At 36.2% G+C, this 19,094-nt stretch overlaps 3 protein-coding genes across 4 annotated transcripts; 2 read left to right on the top strand and 1 right to left on the bottom strand.

Moving 5' to 3' along the window:
• Positions 1-963: 963 nt before the first annotated feature.
• LOC142163032 (uncharacterized) lies at positions 964-1,413 on the bottom strand. The gene has a single exon (XM_075220282.1). The coding sequence runs from the start codon at positions 1,411-1,413 to the stop codon at positions 964-966; it is 450 nt and encodes a 149-aa protein (XP_075076383.1).
• Positions 1,414-3,082: 1,669 nt separating this feature from the next.
• Positions 3,083-10,206, top strand: LOC107801322 (cullin-1). The gene is made up of 20 exons (XM_016624631.2): positions 3,083-3,306; positions 3,984-4,145; positions 4,270-4,369; positions 4,767-4,952; positions 5,088-5,135; positions 5,225-5,428; positions 5,520-5,597; positions 5,961-6,050; positions 6,156-6,236; positions 6,350-6,409; positions 6,857-6,886; positions 6,966-7,052; positions 7,145-7,294; positions 7,387-7,442; positions 7,541-7,661; positions 7,745-7,906; positions 8,015-8,158; positions 8,241-8,459; positions 8,559-8,726; positions 9,765-10,206. Exons 2-20 carry the CDS (start codon positions 4,009-4,011, stop codon positions 9,864-9,866), a joined length of 2,223 nt encoding a protein of 740 aa, XP_016480117.1. The 5' UTR covers positions 3,083-3,306; positions 3,984-4,008; the 3' UTR covers positions 9,867-10,206.
• A 3,325-nt stretch (positions 10,207-13,531) lies between these two features.
• LOC107801321 (BTB/POZ domain-containing protein At1g03010-like) lies at positions 13,532-17,762 on the top strand. Of its 2 annotated transcripts, XM_016624630.2 has the most exons (5): positions 13,532-14,011; positions 14,108-14,238; positions 15,212-15,278; positions 15,703-16,899; positions 17,106-17,762. In XM_016624630.2, exons 4-5 carry the CDS (start codon positions 15,766-15,768, stop codon positions 17,643-17,645), a joined length of 1,674 nt encoding a protein of 557 aa, XP_016480116.1. In that variant the 5' UTR covers positions 13,532-14,011; positions 14,108-14,238; positions 15,212-15,278; positions 15,703-15,765; the 3' UTR covers positions 17,646-17,762. The 2 variants fall into 2 exon arrangements, with proteins under 2 accessions (XP_016480116.1, XP_075075270.1); XM_075219169.1 differs by lacking the exon at positions 14,108-14,238.
• Positions 17,763-19,094: the final 1,332 nt, after the last annotated feature.

Raw genomic sequence — 19,094 nt, 5'->3', positions numbered from 1 at the left:
ATTATATTTGAAGGATGGAACGTAAAGAACATTTCGAAGAATTAGATTAGGCAAAAGAGAAATAGTTCCTGAATGAGTGACATGAACTCTGTAAGAGTTTGGGAGTTTTACCATGAGAGGTTTAGCCAAAGTTTTTAATTCTGTAAAAAAATTTTTGTTGAAAGACATATGTTCTGTTGCTCCACTATCCAATATCCAAGACTCATCATTGATTTGAATTAAACAGGCTAATTTTTCACATAAATTTGTCATACCAGCATGTCTCACATTTGCTGCAACATCAGGGGTTTCTGCACTGGAATGTCCCACTCTCACTTGCTGAAGAAGCTGCAACAGCTCAGCCACATTTTCTTTGGTGAGATTCTGAACTCCTGATGCACTTCCCTGTTCATTTTCTTCATTTGAGAAGGAAGCTTTGTTTGCCTGGGCACTTCCTTGAAATCTTTTCTCCCTTGTGAACTTGAAATCAGCTGGAAACCCATGAATTCTATAACATTTCTGGATGCTATGTCCAGGTTTTTTGCAATAGGAACAAATTCCCAAATACTTCTTAGATTCAAAACTTGTTTTCTGCATCCTGTTTTCATTAAATCTTCTGAAACTTCCTTGTTGGTTGGTAGCAATGAATGAGGCAGATTCCCCTGAGTATGCAGGGGTAACATGTATCTCCCTTTTCTTCTCGTCTTGAATCACAAGAGAGTATGCCTGTCCAATGGAGGGTAAAGGTGATGACAATAGAATGTTACTCCTTACCCCAATAAATATATCATTTAGTCCCATTAGGAACTACAAAAGTCTTTCATCTTGGTGTGCTTTCAAGCTTTTGACTTTTGTACCACACTCACACTCACATACACAAACAGAAAATGTATTGAGTGCATCTAGTTCATCCCATAGGCTTTTGATTTTGGTGAAGTAAGTTGATACACTTGAATTACCTTGCACTACTGAACTTAATTCCTTTTATAATTGGAATAACTTTGCTCCATTTGCATGTCCAAATCTGTCTTCCAGGTCACTCCACAAATCTTTTGCACTCTGTGAATAGAGCACACTTTCAGCTATCTCTTTGGACAAAGAGTTGAGAAGCCATGAAAGTACCATGTCATTACATCTACCCCATGTCTGCTGGACTGCAGAATTAGTCTTAGGGATGATAAGAGTACCATCGATGAATCCCAGCTTGTTCTTTGCAGACAAGGCAATGATAACTGCCCTTCTCCAACCTCCATATCCTTTGCCATCAAAAACTGAGGATACAAGGTTCATCCCTGGGTAGTCAGAAGGATGAAGGTAATAAAGGTGAGTGGAGTCAATTACTCCTGAAGCAAAGGTCACTGCAGGTGCAGGAACATTAGTGGTGACAGCAGAAGCAGAAGCTAGAGTGTCGGATGATTCTGGTGAAGTACCCATATAAGATAGTGACAAGATGAAGATGAAAGAAGAAAAAAAAGGAGCTGGTTTAGTGACTGAGAAAGCAGATTCTTATATCTTTGGATATGTCCCAGGTAAATGAAAAAAGAAAAACAAAACTGTAATTTTCTGCTTGTGTATTTGATGAATGAGAAAAAACTTGTCTTTATCAAGTGTACAATCCCAAACTTATATACAGAAGAAAAGCTTTAGGGTAACCTCCTGCATTGGCAAGTGGCCAAGTTGTACATTAAAGGAATACAAAGATGGAACAAATAATTAAATAAAAAAAGTATGAGAAAACTACCTAAAATATAGTGTAGCATGTGCTGTACACTAAATTGTGTATTCTGAACAAGCAGTGGCACAAGTGGGCCGGTTGAGCAGGCCTAATTGTGTAGACCACAATTAGGCCCAAAAATATTAAACCCGTCCAATGCCAATTAGGCCCAATGCCCCCAAACTCCTCAAATCCGTCCAAAATACCAAACACACTCAAATCAAAACTTTCTGCCTCAAACCCTCAAACCCTTCGAGAACTTTCGATTCCAACAGTAAATTAGTTGTCAAATATGTGTGTTCCATGTATTTATTCCCCCCCCCCCCCAGTAATTTATCATTTATTTCTCCTGCATTACTTGAATAACTATTTATGTACTATATCAGATATATGTATTGCATCTCTTTCAATATCACGTCATGTCACTTTATTTAAGCTCATTTTATTCGGTAATATATGAAGTAAAAAAAGTCTTAGTAAATCCGGTTAGGCTTAAAATATTAATCCAACAGTTATTATATTTATTAACATATTATATTCAGATTTAGTCTTATATTTTAACACGCGAGTTTAACTTCGATTTTTACTTGACTGAAAATTACCAGATTCAATATTCTTCCATTTAATTTTGGTGTTATTCACTATTATTGAGATTCAGAAGGTGCTTTTGGATGACTGTGGTTATTATACGCAGCAGAATCTGGTACATTGCACGAAGATTAAGGTTATTATGCACAGACTGTGGTTTAATTTCAGGAAGATTAAGGGTTTTTTTTGCAATTTTTTTTGGAAAGCTATATATTTTTAAGTTCCTTTTAGAACCAAAAAAGTTTATTTAGAAGGCATAAATAGGGTCAGCTAACTGATAAGCCGTTTTTTTTTCTTCTCACGAGCAGACCACAAATTGTTCTATTATTTTATTCAATAAAAAAATACGTAGGAATTGTTCTCAACATATTAGAAAAGAATAAATGATCACTATTTTAAAAGTTATCCAATTGGTTATATTTTTATTAGTTTAGCGGACCCAACTTATTGGAGATTGAGGTGTAATAATTGTTGCTATACTCCTTCGCATAATTACACATATTTTAATAACTTAAGAAAATTAATTTTCTTGTTAAAGATGAATTTAAAGATCAATTTTGAAATAAGTCTCTCATTCTAGATAAATATTAAATTATTCATAGTATTTTATTATATAGTATTAGAAATTAATAATGTTACAGTTACAATATTATTCGTTATTGATGGTTTTTCCTTTCTTTTTAAATATTTATACTTTTAATTTCAATTAATTTTGAAAGTTCAAAATATCACGGAGTCATACTGGTTGTAACCACAAAAATAATTTGACCAAACAAAAGGAAAAAAAGAGTAAAAAACTACACAAATAATAAAATCATATATAGGGTCGAATAAATATACCAACAAATGTACACAAATTATAAGTAGCCAATTTCTGCCTCAAATTCCCTCTCTCTCCCTCTATTTTTTTCCCCTCAAAACTCTTTTTCTTTTATTCCAAGCTTGGTTTTGCTCTCTTCTGCCCTAGCTTTGCTCCTCTGCAGCGATCTCCTCGTGTGTGTTATCTTTCTCTGACGATTCAAATTGTATGTTTCTATTTTTCTCTCGATTGTTTTTCCCTCCCATCGCCCTCTATGTATTTTCCTTTCAGTCTATCTCTAATTTTGACACAAACCCTAACCCTAACTCTTTTGTCCTATGATTTCACATAGAACACTAAGTTTATTACGCGTAATTTAATTTTTTTTTCTGCTTTCGATATATAATCATTGTCCTTAGTGATTTTTACATGTCAATATTACGCGTTCGTTATTTGCTTCCATAGTCGCTTGACTTTCTGATGGTATATACTAATTTGTTGTTTAAGCAGAAAAGAATTAATATATCTGAAAATCTATGACTATCTTTGTAAATATTTGATTTCATCGAATGCTGCATATGATTGGTGAAGGGGATATGCGAGCCTATGCTGTTTTTTTTTTTGTTTGTGGGGGTGGGTGGGTTTGTGATAAAATAAATGTAATACTTGTTGTAATGTCCAGACTAAAGCTAGTCAAGTTATGATGTAACCGTTCACAACTATTTTGTGCTTATTCGTTTTTATTTTGTTTTTCCGGTTAAATGTTAAATAGTTATATTTTTAATAGATTATTGCTTTGCGTGGGATTGGCTTTTACAAATTAGTTATATACTGTTGTGTTAATGTGGCTTTTTCTTTCTTGATAAACTAATGTGGGGGCTTTTCCAACTGCTCAATATGCAGATTGTTGTTACAAGAGTTACCGGAGATGACGATGAACCAGATGAAGACTATTGAGTTGGAGGAAGGATGGGAGTTCATGCAGAAGGGAATCACAAAATTAAAAATAATTTTAGAAGGGAGTCCAGATTCATTTAGTTCTGAAGAGTACATGATGCTCTACACGTATCCATAACTTTCTCTGTGCTTAGAGTTACATTTCCTTTTCTAAATCATGTTTTTTCTGCTTTAAACTTTTCATCCTTTTGGCTGGTATTTCTTTTTGAATTATCCTTAATTTGAAGAATAGCACTATCTATAACATGTGTACACAGAAGCCGCCTCATGATTACTCTCAGCAGCTATATGAGAAATACAAGGAAGCTTTTGAAGAATACATCAATACTACAGTAAGAACCTTTGGCTGTAAGACTTATCTCTACCAAGTTGTGTTGCATAGTTCATTAGGGTTGAGGTATAGTTGATGCTGTAAGTGTGCTGGACCATGTTCATTAACTTTATAATGCTCTGTGTGTGTTAAATGTTGCCATGTCAATTTTATCACAAAATTCAGAATTTCTTAAATATATGAATAAGATGTATGTATGGACTATATTATTGTGGTTTTTTATTTAGTGTAACTTATACTTCATATACCAATACAAACTCACAGGTTGAGGTAAGTTGATTACTAAACAGTGAAATGGTGCAAATCCATCTAAAATACTTCTTGATTTAGCATTGAGTATTCTCACTGCTCTGCTTTTCCTATTCAAGTTTCTCATCTGTTTTTATATTCTTTTTTAGGTTCTGTCTTCTTTGAGAGAGAAGCATGATGAGTTTATGCTGAGGGAGCTTGTAAAAAGATGGGCAAATCATAAACTTATGGTCAGGTGGCTTTCACGGTTCTTCCATTATCTTGATCGGTATTTTATTGCTCGAAGGTCACTCCCAGCACTTAATGAAGTTGGTCTGACGTGCTTCCGTGATTTGGTTAGTCTTTATGAATTTTATTTGATATACTGATATTTGGTTCACTTATCTTCTTTATGTTTCAATTTTTCTGGGATAAATACTCTTTGTATCGTTGTTGTACATGATATTTAGTTTTGTGATTGTTGATAATAGGTTTATCAGGAGCTGAAAAGTAAAGCAAGAGATGCAGTTATAGCACTGGCAAGTCTCTTGCCTTCTTCATTTTACACAATTTTGTATCATACTTTATGCCAGGAATAAGGGTCTCATTGACAGTCCTTTTTTATCAGATTGATCAAGAACGTGAGGGTGAGCAGATTGATAGAGCTTTATTGAAGAATGTGCTTGGTATATTTGTCGAAATTGGAATGGGGGAGATGGAGTACTACGAAAATGACTTTGAAGATGCCATGCTTAAAGATACTGCTGCATATTATTCTCGAAAAGCATCAAACTGGATTGTGGAAGATTCTTGTCCAGATTATATGTTGAAGGTAAAAATCCTATCTGCAATTCCATTTGCTGCATAAGTTGGTTGTGTCAATATCCCGGAATGAACTCTAATACCTGTTATTCCAAAAACAGGCAGAGGAGTGCTTAAAAAAAGAGAAGGATAGAGTGTCTCATTATTTACACTCTAGCAGCGAGGCAAAACTTCTGGAGGTCAGTATTGGAATTTAATGAGGCACTTGAAAATTGAAATATAAGGATTTTCGTGGCATCTTAACTACCGGAGAAAGCCATTTAGAACTTCAAAATAAACAGTTTCAGATTTATGTTAAATTGCAGTAGCTATTTACTTACTCCTTGACATTGTTATTTACAGTACTTGAATAAGGTTCAGAAGCCGTATAAGGTTCTCATTTATAAATGCATGCTGTCCTCGCAATGATAAACTTTTATATGCTGATTTCCCTTTTACCTGATATTTAGCAGGCTAAGTTTGTTCAGTTTTGAAACGAGTTATGTTAAATGTGCCTCTAGTTGTATCTATTCTCCAAAGTTGAGACTTAACTTGTGCTGCAGAAAGTGCAAAATGAGTTATTGGTTGTATATACCAATCAATTGCTTGAGAAAGAGCATTCTGGATGCCGAGCTTTGCTTAGAGACGATAAGGTATTAATTCCTTCCACATTAGGTGTCTGATAGTCGGTATGTATTTGACATCTTATTTGATTATTTTGTTTTATTCCTTATTCCTACAATCTCTATTCATGTCAGGTAGAAGATTTATCTCGAATGTATAGGTTATTCCACAGAATCCCTAAAGGGCTGGAACCAGTTGCAAATATGTTTAAGCAGGTATTGGTCTTCTATGTCTGTTGAGCAATCTCCGGTTTTCGTTGAGTTCTTTTTTTTGTTTTTTCTTTTCATTTTGGGTGTCTAAACACTTCGTGATGGTACATATTTTGCAGCATGTCACTGCTGAAGGCATGGTCTTAGTGCAACAGGCCGAAGATTCAGCAAGTAACAAGGTCAGTTGGCTAAATTCATGTTGTGCTTCACTTGACAATATGGTTTTGACACATTTTTTCTTATTTTAATTACTTTCATGCTTCTAGAACTATTAGAGAAAAAGTTTCATCTTAGGTGTGCAGGGAGTCCTATAAGTAGGAAAAAACAAGGGAAGGTGAAGAGGACTATGCTTAAGCAACCCAATCTCTGAAAATAATCAAGTAATCTAGAAAACAAGGAATTTGAGTGGATTAAAAAGTATTAGCAGAAATAAAAACATATATGTGAAGTTGCATCCACATGTTGTTCTTATGATCACCCAACACACGGCGCACGATAGCACCCACCCTGTTATTTACCTTATCAAAAAAAATGTTGTTCTTATGATTTGCGAGCTATTGTTTTTCCTTTGGTATTAACTCATTATCAGTGGAATTTGAAATACTGATGTTTATGTAATTCTACAGGCTGAAAGTTCCAGTGGTTCACAGGAACAGGTAAATCCACTTCTCTGAAATTTTACGTAATTTCAATTTTTACGATGGTTCAACTGTGTTTACCCCTCTCTTTCCTCAGGTCTTTGTTAGGAAGGTTATTGAGCTGCATGACAAGTATATGGCATATGTGACCAACTGTTTTGCAAATAACTCTCTCTTTCACAAGGTATATCCAACTGCTGTTGTTGTGGAGTTATGCTTTTTACCTTGAATAATTTGGGATATGATTTCTGATGTCTAAATTTTGAACTTCTATAGGCTCTGAAAGAGGCATTTGAGGTCTTCTGTAATAAAGTTGTTGCTGGCTGTTCTAGTGCAGAGCTCCTTGCTTCTTACTGTGATAATATCCTTAAGAAGGGTGGGAGTGAAAAACTCAGTGATGATGCTATTGAGGAAACATTGGATAAGGTAGCACTAACCAACATCCTACTTCACTTTCTGATGGTCTGTCAATATTTCAGCTATTATTATAGGATCATAACCGTTTATGTTTTATGTAGGTGGTCAAGCTTCTAGCATATATCAGTGACAAAGACCTGTTTGCTGAGTTCTACAGGTTGGAAGCTACATCTAACCTTTTTTTTTTTGGCTGAGTAACTAGTTTCTTGTTACATCTTTAGCCATTTGTTATATGCTGTCTTCATAATTTTATAGGAAGAAGCTTTCTCGTCGATTGCTTTTTGATAAAAGTGCCAATGACGACCATGAACGGCTTATCTTAACAAAGTTAAAGCAGCAGTGTGGTGGGCAGTTTACGTCGAAGATGGAGGGAATGGTGAGGAGAGTGTATTACTTCTAATTTTATCCTCCCCCTGAGAAATATCGTGTTGAAACTTATGGTTTGAAATAACAAAACAGGTGACAGACTTGACGTTAGCGAAGGAAAATCAGAACCACTTTCAGGAATATCTCAGCAACAACTCGGCAGCTAATCCTGGAATAGATTTGACTGTCACAGTTCTTACAACTGGCTTTTGGCCTAGTTATAAATCTTCTGATCTGAGTCTCCCCGTGGAAATGGTGAGATCTGCTTCTCTTGAGATCTATAATAATTCAATTGCTGCTGCTGATTTGATTTTTCCTGTTTTGTTGTTACCCATGATTTACACTTTGCTGTTGGTATCTCAGGTGAAGTGTGTCGAAGTCTTCAAGGAATTTTATCAGACAAAAACGAAACACAGGAAATTGACTTGGATTTATTCATTGGGTACATGTAACATCAATGGCAAGTTTGAACCAAAAACTATTGAACTGATTGTGGGAACTTACCAGGTGATCAGTTTGTGAAATTGCTCCGCTGCAGCACCCCTGTCAGATACCAAATATTGTTATTGATTAATGTTCTTATTTTCAGGCTGCTGCTCTATTACTGTTTAATGCTTCGGATAGATTGAGTTACTCAGATATCAAAAGTCAGTTAAATTTGGCAGACGATGACTTAGTCAGATTGCTTCAATCCCTGTCATGTGCCAAGTATAAAATTCTGACCAAAGAGCCTACCAGTAGAACTGTTTCGCCAACAGATCATTTTGAATTCAACTCCAAGTTTACTGACAGAATGAGGAGGATTAGGGTATACATACTGTTTACAGCTACTTATATTTTGCTATGATGCTTCCCCTATATGTGCACCTGGGACACTTTTTCTCAATGACTTATTTCTACCATCCAGATCCCTTTGCCTCCTGTAGATGAAAGGAAAAAAGTGGTCGAGGATGTTGACAAGGACAGACGTTATGCAATTGATGCTTGTATAGTGCGCATAATGAAGAGCCGGAAGGTGCTTCCCCATTCGCAGCTCGTGTCCGAGTGTGTTGAGCAATTGAGCCGCATGTTTAAGGTATATGCCACTTCTTCATCTTTTGGATTTCCTCAGGTTAGGTATTCCATTTAGGAAAGCAACATAATTTGGCCTGCCTAAATGGTGACCATGACCTTCAATTTGAAAATGGATGACTGTTGCTCCACATTGGACATTCCATTTTTTCTTGCTTGCTATCCAATTGCATGTTGCTTAAAATTTGTTTTCGTTTTGTTTTAACAAGTTATCGATGTCCTAGGGATCGGTTTGCTAGTAGAATATCTCCAACTGTTATCACTTGTTGTCTGCTCCTTCAAAAAAAAAAATTCGGGAAAGAAGGATAAGTGTGATTTACCCTCTTAGTTTTGCATTTATGGTGCATGGTTGACTTTTGAAGGTTGAATTATACTGAGCCTGTTGCTCGACTAGCCATCTAATATAAGCTGCGAGAATGAAATCTTTCAGTTTCTTTATTAGATTTTTTTTTCTGTACCTTTTTTCCCCCTGTTATTGTCCGTTTCTTACCTACTAATATGACAGAGGGGGGCAACAGGAGGATGTTGACTTCTCTGTGACCTGCTATCCTTTTTTTTAAAAAAAACTCTCTTCATCAAAATGTTAAATGAAAAGAGGGTTATTTCAGTCCAACATGGAGTGACCTTTTTGAGGGAAAGCAAGCATATAATCCCTCCCCTCCTCCCACCCCACACCCCCAAGTTGCCTGGGAAGGATGTCTGCGAAGGAAATACTGAAAATATCATTTTGTCCGTGACCTCTAGTTTGTTATATATGTGTATATTTTCTTTAGTGCCAAGCATGTTCACCGCCTCAAAACTATGAGGTATATAGTAGGATATGTGGAGTGCTGATAATTCTGTACTTTGAGGTGTAAAATTTGTAACCGAAGATTGCCAATATCTTATCATATTCTCTTTGCAAGTGTCTTCTCCGCCTCCCAAATAGTTTTATCCTGAAATATAGTTATGGGCTCTATTTGGAGAGAGATGTTTGTTTGTGTATTCTAATTGTTGAATTTTTCTATTTTACCTATCCTAAAATTATAAAACTTGTGTGTAGCCTGATTTCAAAGCAATCAAAAAGCGGATTGAAGATCTTATCACTCGGGACTACTTGGAAAGAGACAAAGAGAACCCAAACTTGTTCAAGTACTTGGCCTGAGGCAACAAGCTGATACCTGGGTGATATTGAATGCTCTTGGCACTATTGAAGTGTGAGTACAGCTGGGTTTTGATTATTAGCTAAGGACAATAGCAGAGAATTTTTTTGACCTTGCCTGAGTAGGCAACTTGTGCAGTTGTTAGAATATCACCACCTTTTTTCAGAAGTTGGCGGCACTTGAATTCCTTGCAGTATATATTTCAGCCGTGCACTATTATTTCCTCATGTTCCTGATTGTCATGTCATTTAAATGCCGCATCTTTTTGTAAATTCTATGCTTTGGTGTTTCTAGACGTGCAATACTTTCCCTGGATTTATAAATGGTTCAATGTGGACATAATATCTTAACCTGTTCATGGCCTCGCCAGTTTCCTTTTTGAAGAATAAATTTCAAATAACAAGAACTATTCACTTCATTGTAAGGTGTTTTCATAAGTTTTCCCATATCTTATTGCCTGACTTAGAATTAATGTTGAGAAAATTTTATCATTTGTTCAACTTGCCTGGTTGGTACAAAGTTTAAGAAAGACTTTTGGTACCTGCCACCTATCGTTAGAAATTGTGGTCTTGGATATTGTCAATGACATTTCTATGGCTACAAGAGCATGTCATTAATGGTAAAACCAGTTGTTTACTGATGTAGAGTTTCCAAGTATTAGAAGTTGCTAGTCCTTCTTGGAGCAAACTAAAAGGAATGAGCGGAGTTTTTCCCCTACCCTCTGCCTTCCAATTATTAAAAGTTGTTAATCCTTCTTGTGCGTAAGTATGAGCCGGATATTTGATTGTACCATTCGAGAAACGTATAGCAACTCTCATAACTCCATCGATCAATTCTTATTTTTCTTTTCTCTTGATTGATATTTTCCGATCGAAAATGTGCCAAGTTTTTATTTGCCTCAGTCTTTTTAAGAATATCACATGCCCAAAAGAGACGAAAATAAAAAGAAACGAAAATAAAGAGCATTATTGAGTTGTTTCTTTTGAATTTGTTAAAATTTTATGTTTGTGGAGTTTTCTTCTTTTGTGTACACATCATTGCAGCAACAAGCCTTTTTGGTGGGTCCAATCTTCTGGACCTTTTTATTGAAAAAATATCGTTTTATATCCCTATTGGCTGCTCTTGCTCTTCTTCATAAGGTCCAAAACTTACTAACCCCTCAATGAAAGAACAAAAAAAGAACATAATTTGTAAGATCTTTCACTATAATATGCAAGTTTTACTTATTTTTAAGTGCAAGAATGGAAATATTTCATGCGAACAAGCTAAAACAAGGAGAGCATCAGTTGTGCGGAAAATATACGTGGAGTTTGAAGTAGTGTTGCTCGAGGTGCAAATGGAATTAGCTTTTTATAAGACTTCGAATATCAACAACTGACTCAATAAAATCCCACAATGGGATTTGGGGATGGTAGTGTGTACGCAGACCTTACCCCTACCCCAATGAAATAAAGAGTTTGTATCCGAAAGACCCTCAAGTGTATTACTAAAATTCTTTGATTACCATGACACCCTTTTGCGGGAAAAATACACTCTGTAGATAGGTAAAAAAATAAATTATATGTATATATACTATGTATTGACTCCCCTTAATTTTCTGGTATATTTACTTTTATAACGAAAATTCTGCGTTCGCCATTGATTGTGGATCAGTCAAACAAAGAAGTTATGGGAGTAGTTATTATAGGTTAATGTTAAGATGTGTTGGTGGCGCCTGAGACCTTAAGGGAAAAACATTTGAGATGTGTCAATAGGAAAAGATAAGTTCAGATAAATTATTCATAAAAAAAGCGACTGTTTCGTTAAGATTAATCTTTTTGTTTCCTGTTGGGAGAAAGCCTGCAATGTGGTCCTGAACAAACTGTGAGTACCTTTTAATTGTCAAAGTAACAGCGTCAGAAAAAGAAAAATACCCACTATGCAATTTCTCAAATCTATACTGCAGATCCCATTATGATCCCAACCACAACAGCCATTGCCAGCTACAAATAACAATTTGGCATTTAATTTGGGTCATTTCAATCATTGCCCCCATAACACTTCTATGTTGGAGCAATACTGAGTCGGACCACTCCATGTTTCATCCCCATGCTTTGATGCGGTAGATAACACGGAGGGGGATTCAAAATTTAAACTTTATGAGTTCAACCTTCAAAGTTCATAGCATTAACTATTAAATTCATTGTCTAGACCTACTATTTATTGCAATTTTATCATTATTACACATAAATTTAAGTTCCGTATTGAAAGTACAGGGTTCAGATGAACCAGGTGACAAAACTCTAGATATACCCCTGAGATAATACACTATCAATATAGTTTAATTTGCGATAAATTATTAAGTGACACATGTTATAGAGATTTCGGCAAAGGGCCAAATATACCCCTGTACTATGAGAAAATGTTTAAATATACACTTCGTTATACTTTTGGTCCAAATATACCCCTGCCGTAAATCATAATACTATTGGTTCAAATATACCCCTCTTCAGTTAAGTTTGTCCAAAGTGGATATCCAATCCTACGTGACACTGACATTTGATGAGGCGGATGCCACATGGCATGCCACCTAACGCCTTTAATCCATATATAAAAGATTAAAATTTGGAAAACAATATTTTTCATGGCAACAGTAATGGTGGCAATAGCGGTGGAGGGGAAGAAAATTTTAGTGGTGAAAAAAATATATAAGGGAGGGGTAAAATGGGTTAGGGGTGCTGAGATGGCAAGCCATATGGCATCACCTCATCAAATGTCAGTGCCACGTAGGATTGGATGTCCACTTTAGACAAACTTAACGGAAGAGGAGCGTATTTGAACTAATAGTATAACGACATGGGTATATTTGGACTCAAAGTATAACTAGAGGTATATTTAAACCTTTTCTGGTAGTATAGGGGTATATTTGGCATTTTAACCAATAATTACCTTATTAGTGACATAACTAAATAAAAAAAATTACGTTGTGTGGCTCAAAGATGAAAATTAAAGCTTCTCATGATTTGATGAATGGCGATTATGTCATCAGCAAAGGACACAATGTTTGCATTCATTAAAATTACGCGTGCACGCTAGCAATGTCCCAGTTAGTCACCTGAAACATCATCTTCTAAGGGGTTTTCAGTAAATAAGACTGTTAAATTTAGCTTAAACTTGTACAGTATCACATGATAAAAGAAAAGGGTTGCGATAGACTAGCAGAGAGTAAAAAATTGTCAATCCTCATAAGCGACCCCTAACTTATTTGAGAGTTATTGTTGTTGTAAACTAATGGTTTCACATTTAAACAACTTTACTGCCCCATTACTAAACAGTCTTGAGTTTTGTCACAAATGAAGTCCAACATCTTTGATAAAAAACCAAAACATGCTGAAAAAAGTCACTCACACCACTTTTCCACCGTAAAGTAGCACTAAGAGGAACAATGTATCCTTTGACTTAACTAATTAAATGTACTTTAGACATTCATTTAGATTAACGTTAAGTTTTTATACTATCATGAACTTTAGCAACCTGAAAAATAAGCATGGCTGGCTAATAATCAGAGGCGGATCTACTTTTACCATTGAGGGATTACCGGACCTCGTAAACTTCGACAGAAATCTTATATATGTATGTGTGTATACCTTAAAATGATTATATAAATAGCTTGGTACCCTGAATACTAAAAAGCCGGCAGCGATAAAAAAATAATAGTGCTACGGTTGCATAAAAATTGTTGATCCGCCTCTTCTTGCTATCATGATTAAAATACACCTTTAGTGTATAATTTTAATGGTAATGGCTTTGTATGTGTTGATGAGACTTTCTCATTACTCAAGAGGGCCTGCTCTCTGCCCTTTTCTTCCATATTTGACACAAAAAGCACTCACCCAGAGAAGGGGAGAGAGAGATAAAATGCCAGCAAATAAAGTTGAGCTTAGTTTAGGACTTTGATGTGCTCTTACAATGAAAAGCTGTTGATCAAAACATATTAGTATTAGTTTTAAGGACTGATTGACACAGAGAATTTAATATAGTGGAATTTGCAGGCTGAAGCTGAAGTTTGAGGCTTTGTTTGTTTTGCTGAGAAGATGGGAGTAGTTACAGTTGCTGAACTGAAGACAAACATATCTGTGAAGAAGTCTAGAGGTCATCTTACTGAATGGTACTAATTTCTTTTCTTTCTCCTAATGACTTAATTAGTTCTCACCATATTTGGATATTTCTCATTAGTGCTGCACTAATTAGAACCAGTTAACAGGTTATGCAACAGTGCTGCATAGTGTAAATTAATAAATTTTCCAGAACCTTGGCGTAGCTGGTAAAGTTGCTCCCATGTGACTAGGAGGTTACTTGTTCGAGGCATGGAAACAACGTCTTGCAGAAATGCAGGTAAGACTGTGTACAATAGACCCTTGTGGTCCGGCCCTTCCCCGTACCCCTCGCACAACGGGAACTTAGTGCACCGGGCTGCCCTTAAAGGTGCAATAAACCACTTTCCAGATTTTAGCACCCAGATAGATGACCACAACTTATGGGTTATGACCGACCATATTTTGATCAGTAATATGACAGGACCTGACTTTTACAAAAATTGGAACAATTTTCCAGCTTTGGTATATGATTGTGATGACTCACATATGTATATCTATGCTATGTGTCGAAAATGTGTGGTTGAACCTGTAGACCAAAATCTGCATCTTCCTCTGAGTCAACGATCAAGCTGATCGTTTTCTTGTTTCAACATATGGTGTGGACAGCTATAGTTATGTCAATAATTTTCAGCTTAGCTTGTCTACCTTATGAGGGCCCCAAGCAAGTACATATGAGTCATATAATTAGCTGTTAGACTATGGTAAACCTTGCCATCACATACAACTAGGGATAGATTTCAAAGAATGAACCAGAAGATGATATACCACTCGCTAAATTGGATCTGAATGCAGAATACTAATGGTATTGTAGCTTAGTTTAAATTTTCAGCTTGTTTACCTTATGGCTATGTTGTTTGAAGCTTCAATTTAGTATCTAGATAACTTTCAGATCGAATCCAAATATTCCAGTCTTTTATTTTTGACATGTAACTTGTACATCTAGTGAACAAGTTGATTATCATTTTCGTTTCTTATTAAGACGATATTGTGCTATCGGAAACAACCTCTCTATCTGTATAAGGTAGGGGTAAGTTTTGCGTACATACCACCCTCCAGACCCCACTTATGGTATTACATTGGGTATTTTTTTTTGTTGTTGTTGTGAAATTTTTTGTTGTTATTAAGACGATATTGTGCTATATCATGATTTCTCTTAGGTACAACTTTTCTCTTCAACAGCTTTTTAATATTGACCAAATTTACTGTGGCAGGCCAATATCTGATGTTTCTAGTGATCTTACAATAAAAGTAGGAGCTGCCAGTTTTGCTCTTCACAAGGTATGAATAATGTAGCACCAAAATTTGCTTTGCTCCTGTATTCTTGATATACTGATTCCCTTCATAAGTTATTTAACTACTCAAGTCTAGCAATAGCAACAGTCATGCCAACTAATGGTTGGTCCACAGATAGATTGGAAAGGACAATCATAAGTTTAGTTGTATAAGTTGTCGATCCACATAATTGCCGTCCTGTCTAGATGAAATAAAAGGGGAACCTTGGGGTAACTGACAAAGTTGCTGCCATGTGACCAGGAGGTCACGGGTTCGAGTTGTGGAAACAGTCTCTTGCAGAAATGCAGGGTAAGGCTGCGTACAATAGACCCTTGTGGTCCGCCCCTTCTTCAATAGGAAAATACCATACAAAAAAGAAGGAAAAATAAACCACTTGGACGTGTTTATAATGCATAGACTCTTTTTGCAGTTCCCTTTAGTATCTCGAAGTGGAAGGATAAGAAAGCTGCTGCTTGAGGCAAAAGATTCAAAGATGTCAAGACTGAATCTTCCTGATCTTCCAGGTGGATCTGAAGCATTCGAACTCGCTGCGAAGTTCTGTTATGGAGTGAACGTTGAGATTACCATATCAAATGTTGCAATGCTAAGATGTGCATCCAGTTTCCTGGAAATGACAGAATACATCTCCGATAAAAACCTGGAAATACGAACCGAAGTGTTCTTGAAGGACACAGTATTCCCAAACATATCCAACTCAGTGTCTGTTCTTCACAGCTGTGAGAAACTACTACCAATATCAGAAGAAATCAAACTCATAAGTAGGTTAATCAATGCTATTGCTAATAATGCTTGTAAAGAGCAACTTACATCTGGTTTTTTGAAATTGGAGCATAATTTCCCATCCAAACCTATTAAAAGCCTTGATATAGAGACAGCATCGGACTGGTGGGGCAAATCACTAATTATGCTGAACCTGGAATTGTTTCAGAGGGTTTTGTCTGCATTTAAAATAAAGGGTCTTAAACAAGATATTATAAGTAGAATCTTGATTAACTATGCCCGAAATTCTCTTCAGGGGTTCATTGTTAAGGATCCTAGTTTGGTTAAAGGAAGTTTCTTGGATTTGGATCTACAAAAGAAACAAAGGGTCACCGTGGAAACAATAGTTAGCTTGCTACCAACACCGTCGAGGAAAAGTACAGTCCCAATAGCCTTCCTTTCGAGTTTGTTAAAATCTGCAATAGTAGCATCAGCATCTACTTCTTGTAGATCTGATCTAGAAAGGCGCATTGGTCTACAACTGCATCAAGCAATTCTTGAGGATATTCTCATACCTGGAAATGGGAATGGAAACAACCATAGCCCTCTATATGACGCTGATTCAATCATAAGGATATTTTCCATTTTCTTAAATTTGGATGAGGATGATGTAGAAGATAACCAACTAAGAGATGAATGCGGAATGGTTTTTGACTTTGACAGCCCTGGATCTCCCAAACAAAGCTCAATTCTTAAGGTTTCAAAATTATTGGACAATTATCTAACAGAAGTCGCACTAGATTCAAATTTAACACCATTAAAGTTTACAGCACTGGCGGAGTTACTTCCAGACCATGGCCGTCTAGTTGATGATGGACTGTATCGAGCTGTAGATATTTTCCTCAAGGTAAGCTTTAATATGACTTTACTGTTATACTGGTGAAAAAAGTGTTTTGCTTACTGTTATAATGGATAAAGTTCAGTGATGATATGTGAAATAACTTGTCGTTCCTTTATAAGAATGAAATGACACATGTCCACAGTTCTGCAGGCTTAGTGAACATTTTCACGTGTTAGTGCGTTTGAATGCGATACATGAAATTTTTATCGCAGGTTCATCCGAACATTAAGGACTCAGAACGGTATAAACTCTGCAAAACTATTGATTGCCAGAAACTATCACAAGAAGGCTGCAGTCATGCTGCACAAAACGAGCGGCTGCCTGTACAAATGGCAGTTCAAGTGCTGTATTTTGAACAAATCAGGCTGAGAAATGCAATGAATGGGGGACAAAACCAGTTATTCTTTGGGTCAATGAACAGTCAGTTTCCTCATCGTTCAGGCAGTGGAATAGGAAGCGGATGCATTTCTCCGAGAGATAATTATGCGTCAGTGAGGAGAGAAAATAGAGAATTGAAGCTTGAGGTAACAAGAATGAGAATGAGGCTTACAGATTTAGAAAAAGATCATGTGTTTATGAAGCAGGAGCTAGTAAAACCACATCCTGCCAATAAGTTATTCAAGTCATTTACCAAGAAATTGAGTAAGCTCAATGCAATATTCCACATGAAAGATTCAAAGACAGTAGTGGGAAAAGCAAATTCAGAAAGTCGGTTTCCTTTTCAGAGGAGAAGACATCATTCAGTTTCTTGATGCTGTATTGAACTTGTGAATAAGAGTGTATAGCCCTTTTCTTTCTTCTTCTTTTGGAATTGTGATGTTTTTGTGATCTTAGACTAAATATTTCCTAGTTTAATATCTGTGTTGACTGAAGCTGCTTCCTTGTCTTTTGAGTGTAACTTTGAAAGTAAATACTCTAGCTTGTAAATCATACTTTATAGGTATACCTACCGTGTGAAAGTCCTCAGAGCCTTCCTGCACTCGACACTTTCTGATTACGCCCAACTCTACTCCTAAAAAAGATAAGCGGTCGCTGCAAATATAATCCGGTCTAAAAGTCCAAAATCAAATCCCACAGAGAACTAAGATTTTGCTGTAACTATTAAGTATCACTAAAAATACAAGCTCGAAAAATTTCTAATTTATAAGTATTATGATTATGTTTTCTTACTAATTAACTAGCAAATTAAAATATAAAACAACTAAAGATACTAAGATTTTGGGGACAAGATTAAGGAGGTCTAGAGTTATGATTTTCTCAATTGTCGGAATCCTTCCCGCTATGTCTTCTATAATTTCGCCTAAGTTTTTTCTACCAATCGTGAGTATTTCGGGTGTCGTAATTCTCTCTCGTGCAATTGCCACAATTTACTAGACATATTCTCTCGCACTACGCTAGCTGAAACTAATTCACCGCTCACTCCGATCACACCAAGGTTTCGTTATCTCTAATCCCGCCTTTAAACCCTCTGAATTGATCTCTCACAGACGTTAGGAGTGATGTTGTTCAAGAACTACCTAAATATATACCCTCTCTCAAGCAATACACACTAAATAGGCACAGTCAATTGATGGTCATTCAATCAACAACAGTAAACACGTAGTTGAACAAATAGCGAAATCTAACGGTTCAGTTATATAAAAACATAATGAGAATTTATTTTACAAAAGGTTCCATCAAAACCCTAGATAACAACTTAACTATTCGTAATAATATGCAAAACTACAATACTAGAATTTATAACCAATAATGAAAATAGGAAGAAGGAAGTGAAAAACTCGTGGAAGAACTTTCCGCCTTGCTCCTAACGTGTTCTTGCCTCCTTGGGTCGAATCCCTTCTCTAATGATGTCTTCCCTATATAACCCCAAAAAAACTAACTTTAAGGGGTATTTATAGGGTAGGGGGCGAATTCTACATGTCCAAAACTAATGAGGAATTAGAATTTGCTCGGATGGCATCGTCGGCGCGAGGCACTGTCTGTGGCACCATTGTTTCTACGCAAGGCACTGATTGGGGCACCAATGACAGTGCCCTGGACAATGCCTTGCACTATCTATGGCCATGACTTTTCATTGCCTTGTACTTCTTATTTTATTGCTCCATTTTGTAGCTCTGAGGTACCATTTCGTGCAACTTTTTTCCAATTCATGTCCAAGCATTCCTACACGTAAATTAAGCTCTATGAAGCGCAATTTTCAC

The sequence above is a fragment of the Nicotiana tabacum genome, chromosome 8 (genome assembly GCF_000715075.1).
Source record: "Nicotiana tabacum cultivar K326 chromosome 8, ASM71507v2, whole genome shotgun sequence".
Classification (NCBI taxonomy): Eukaryota; Viridiplantae; Streptophyta; class Magnoliopsida; order Solanales; family Solanaceae; genus Nicotiana; species Nicotiana tabacum.
This window is presented reverse-complemented; position numbering and strand designations above follow the sequence as displayed.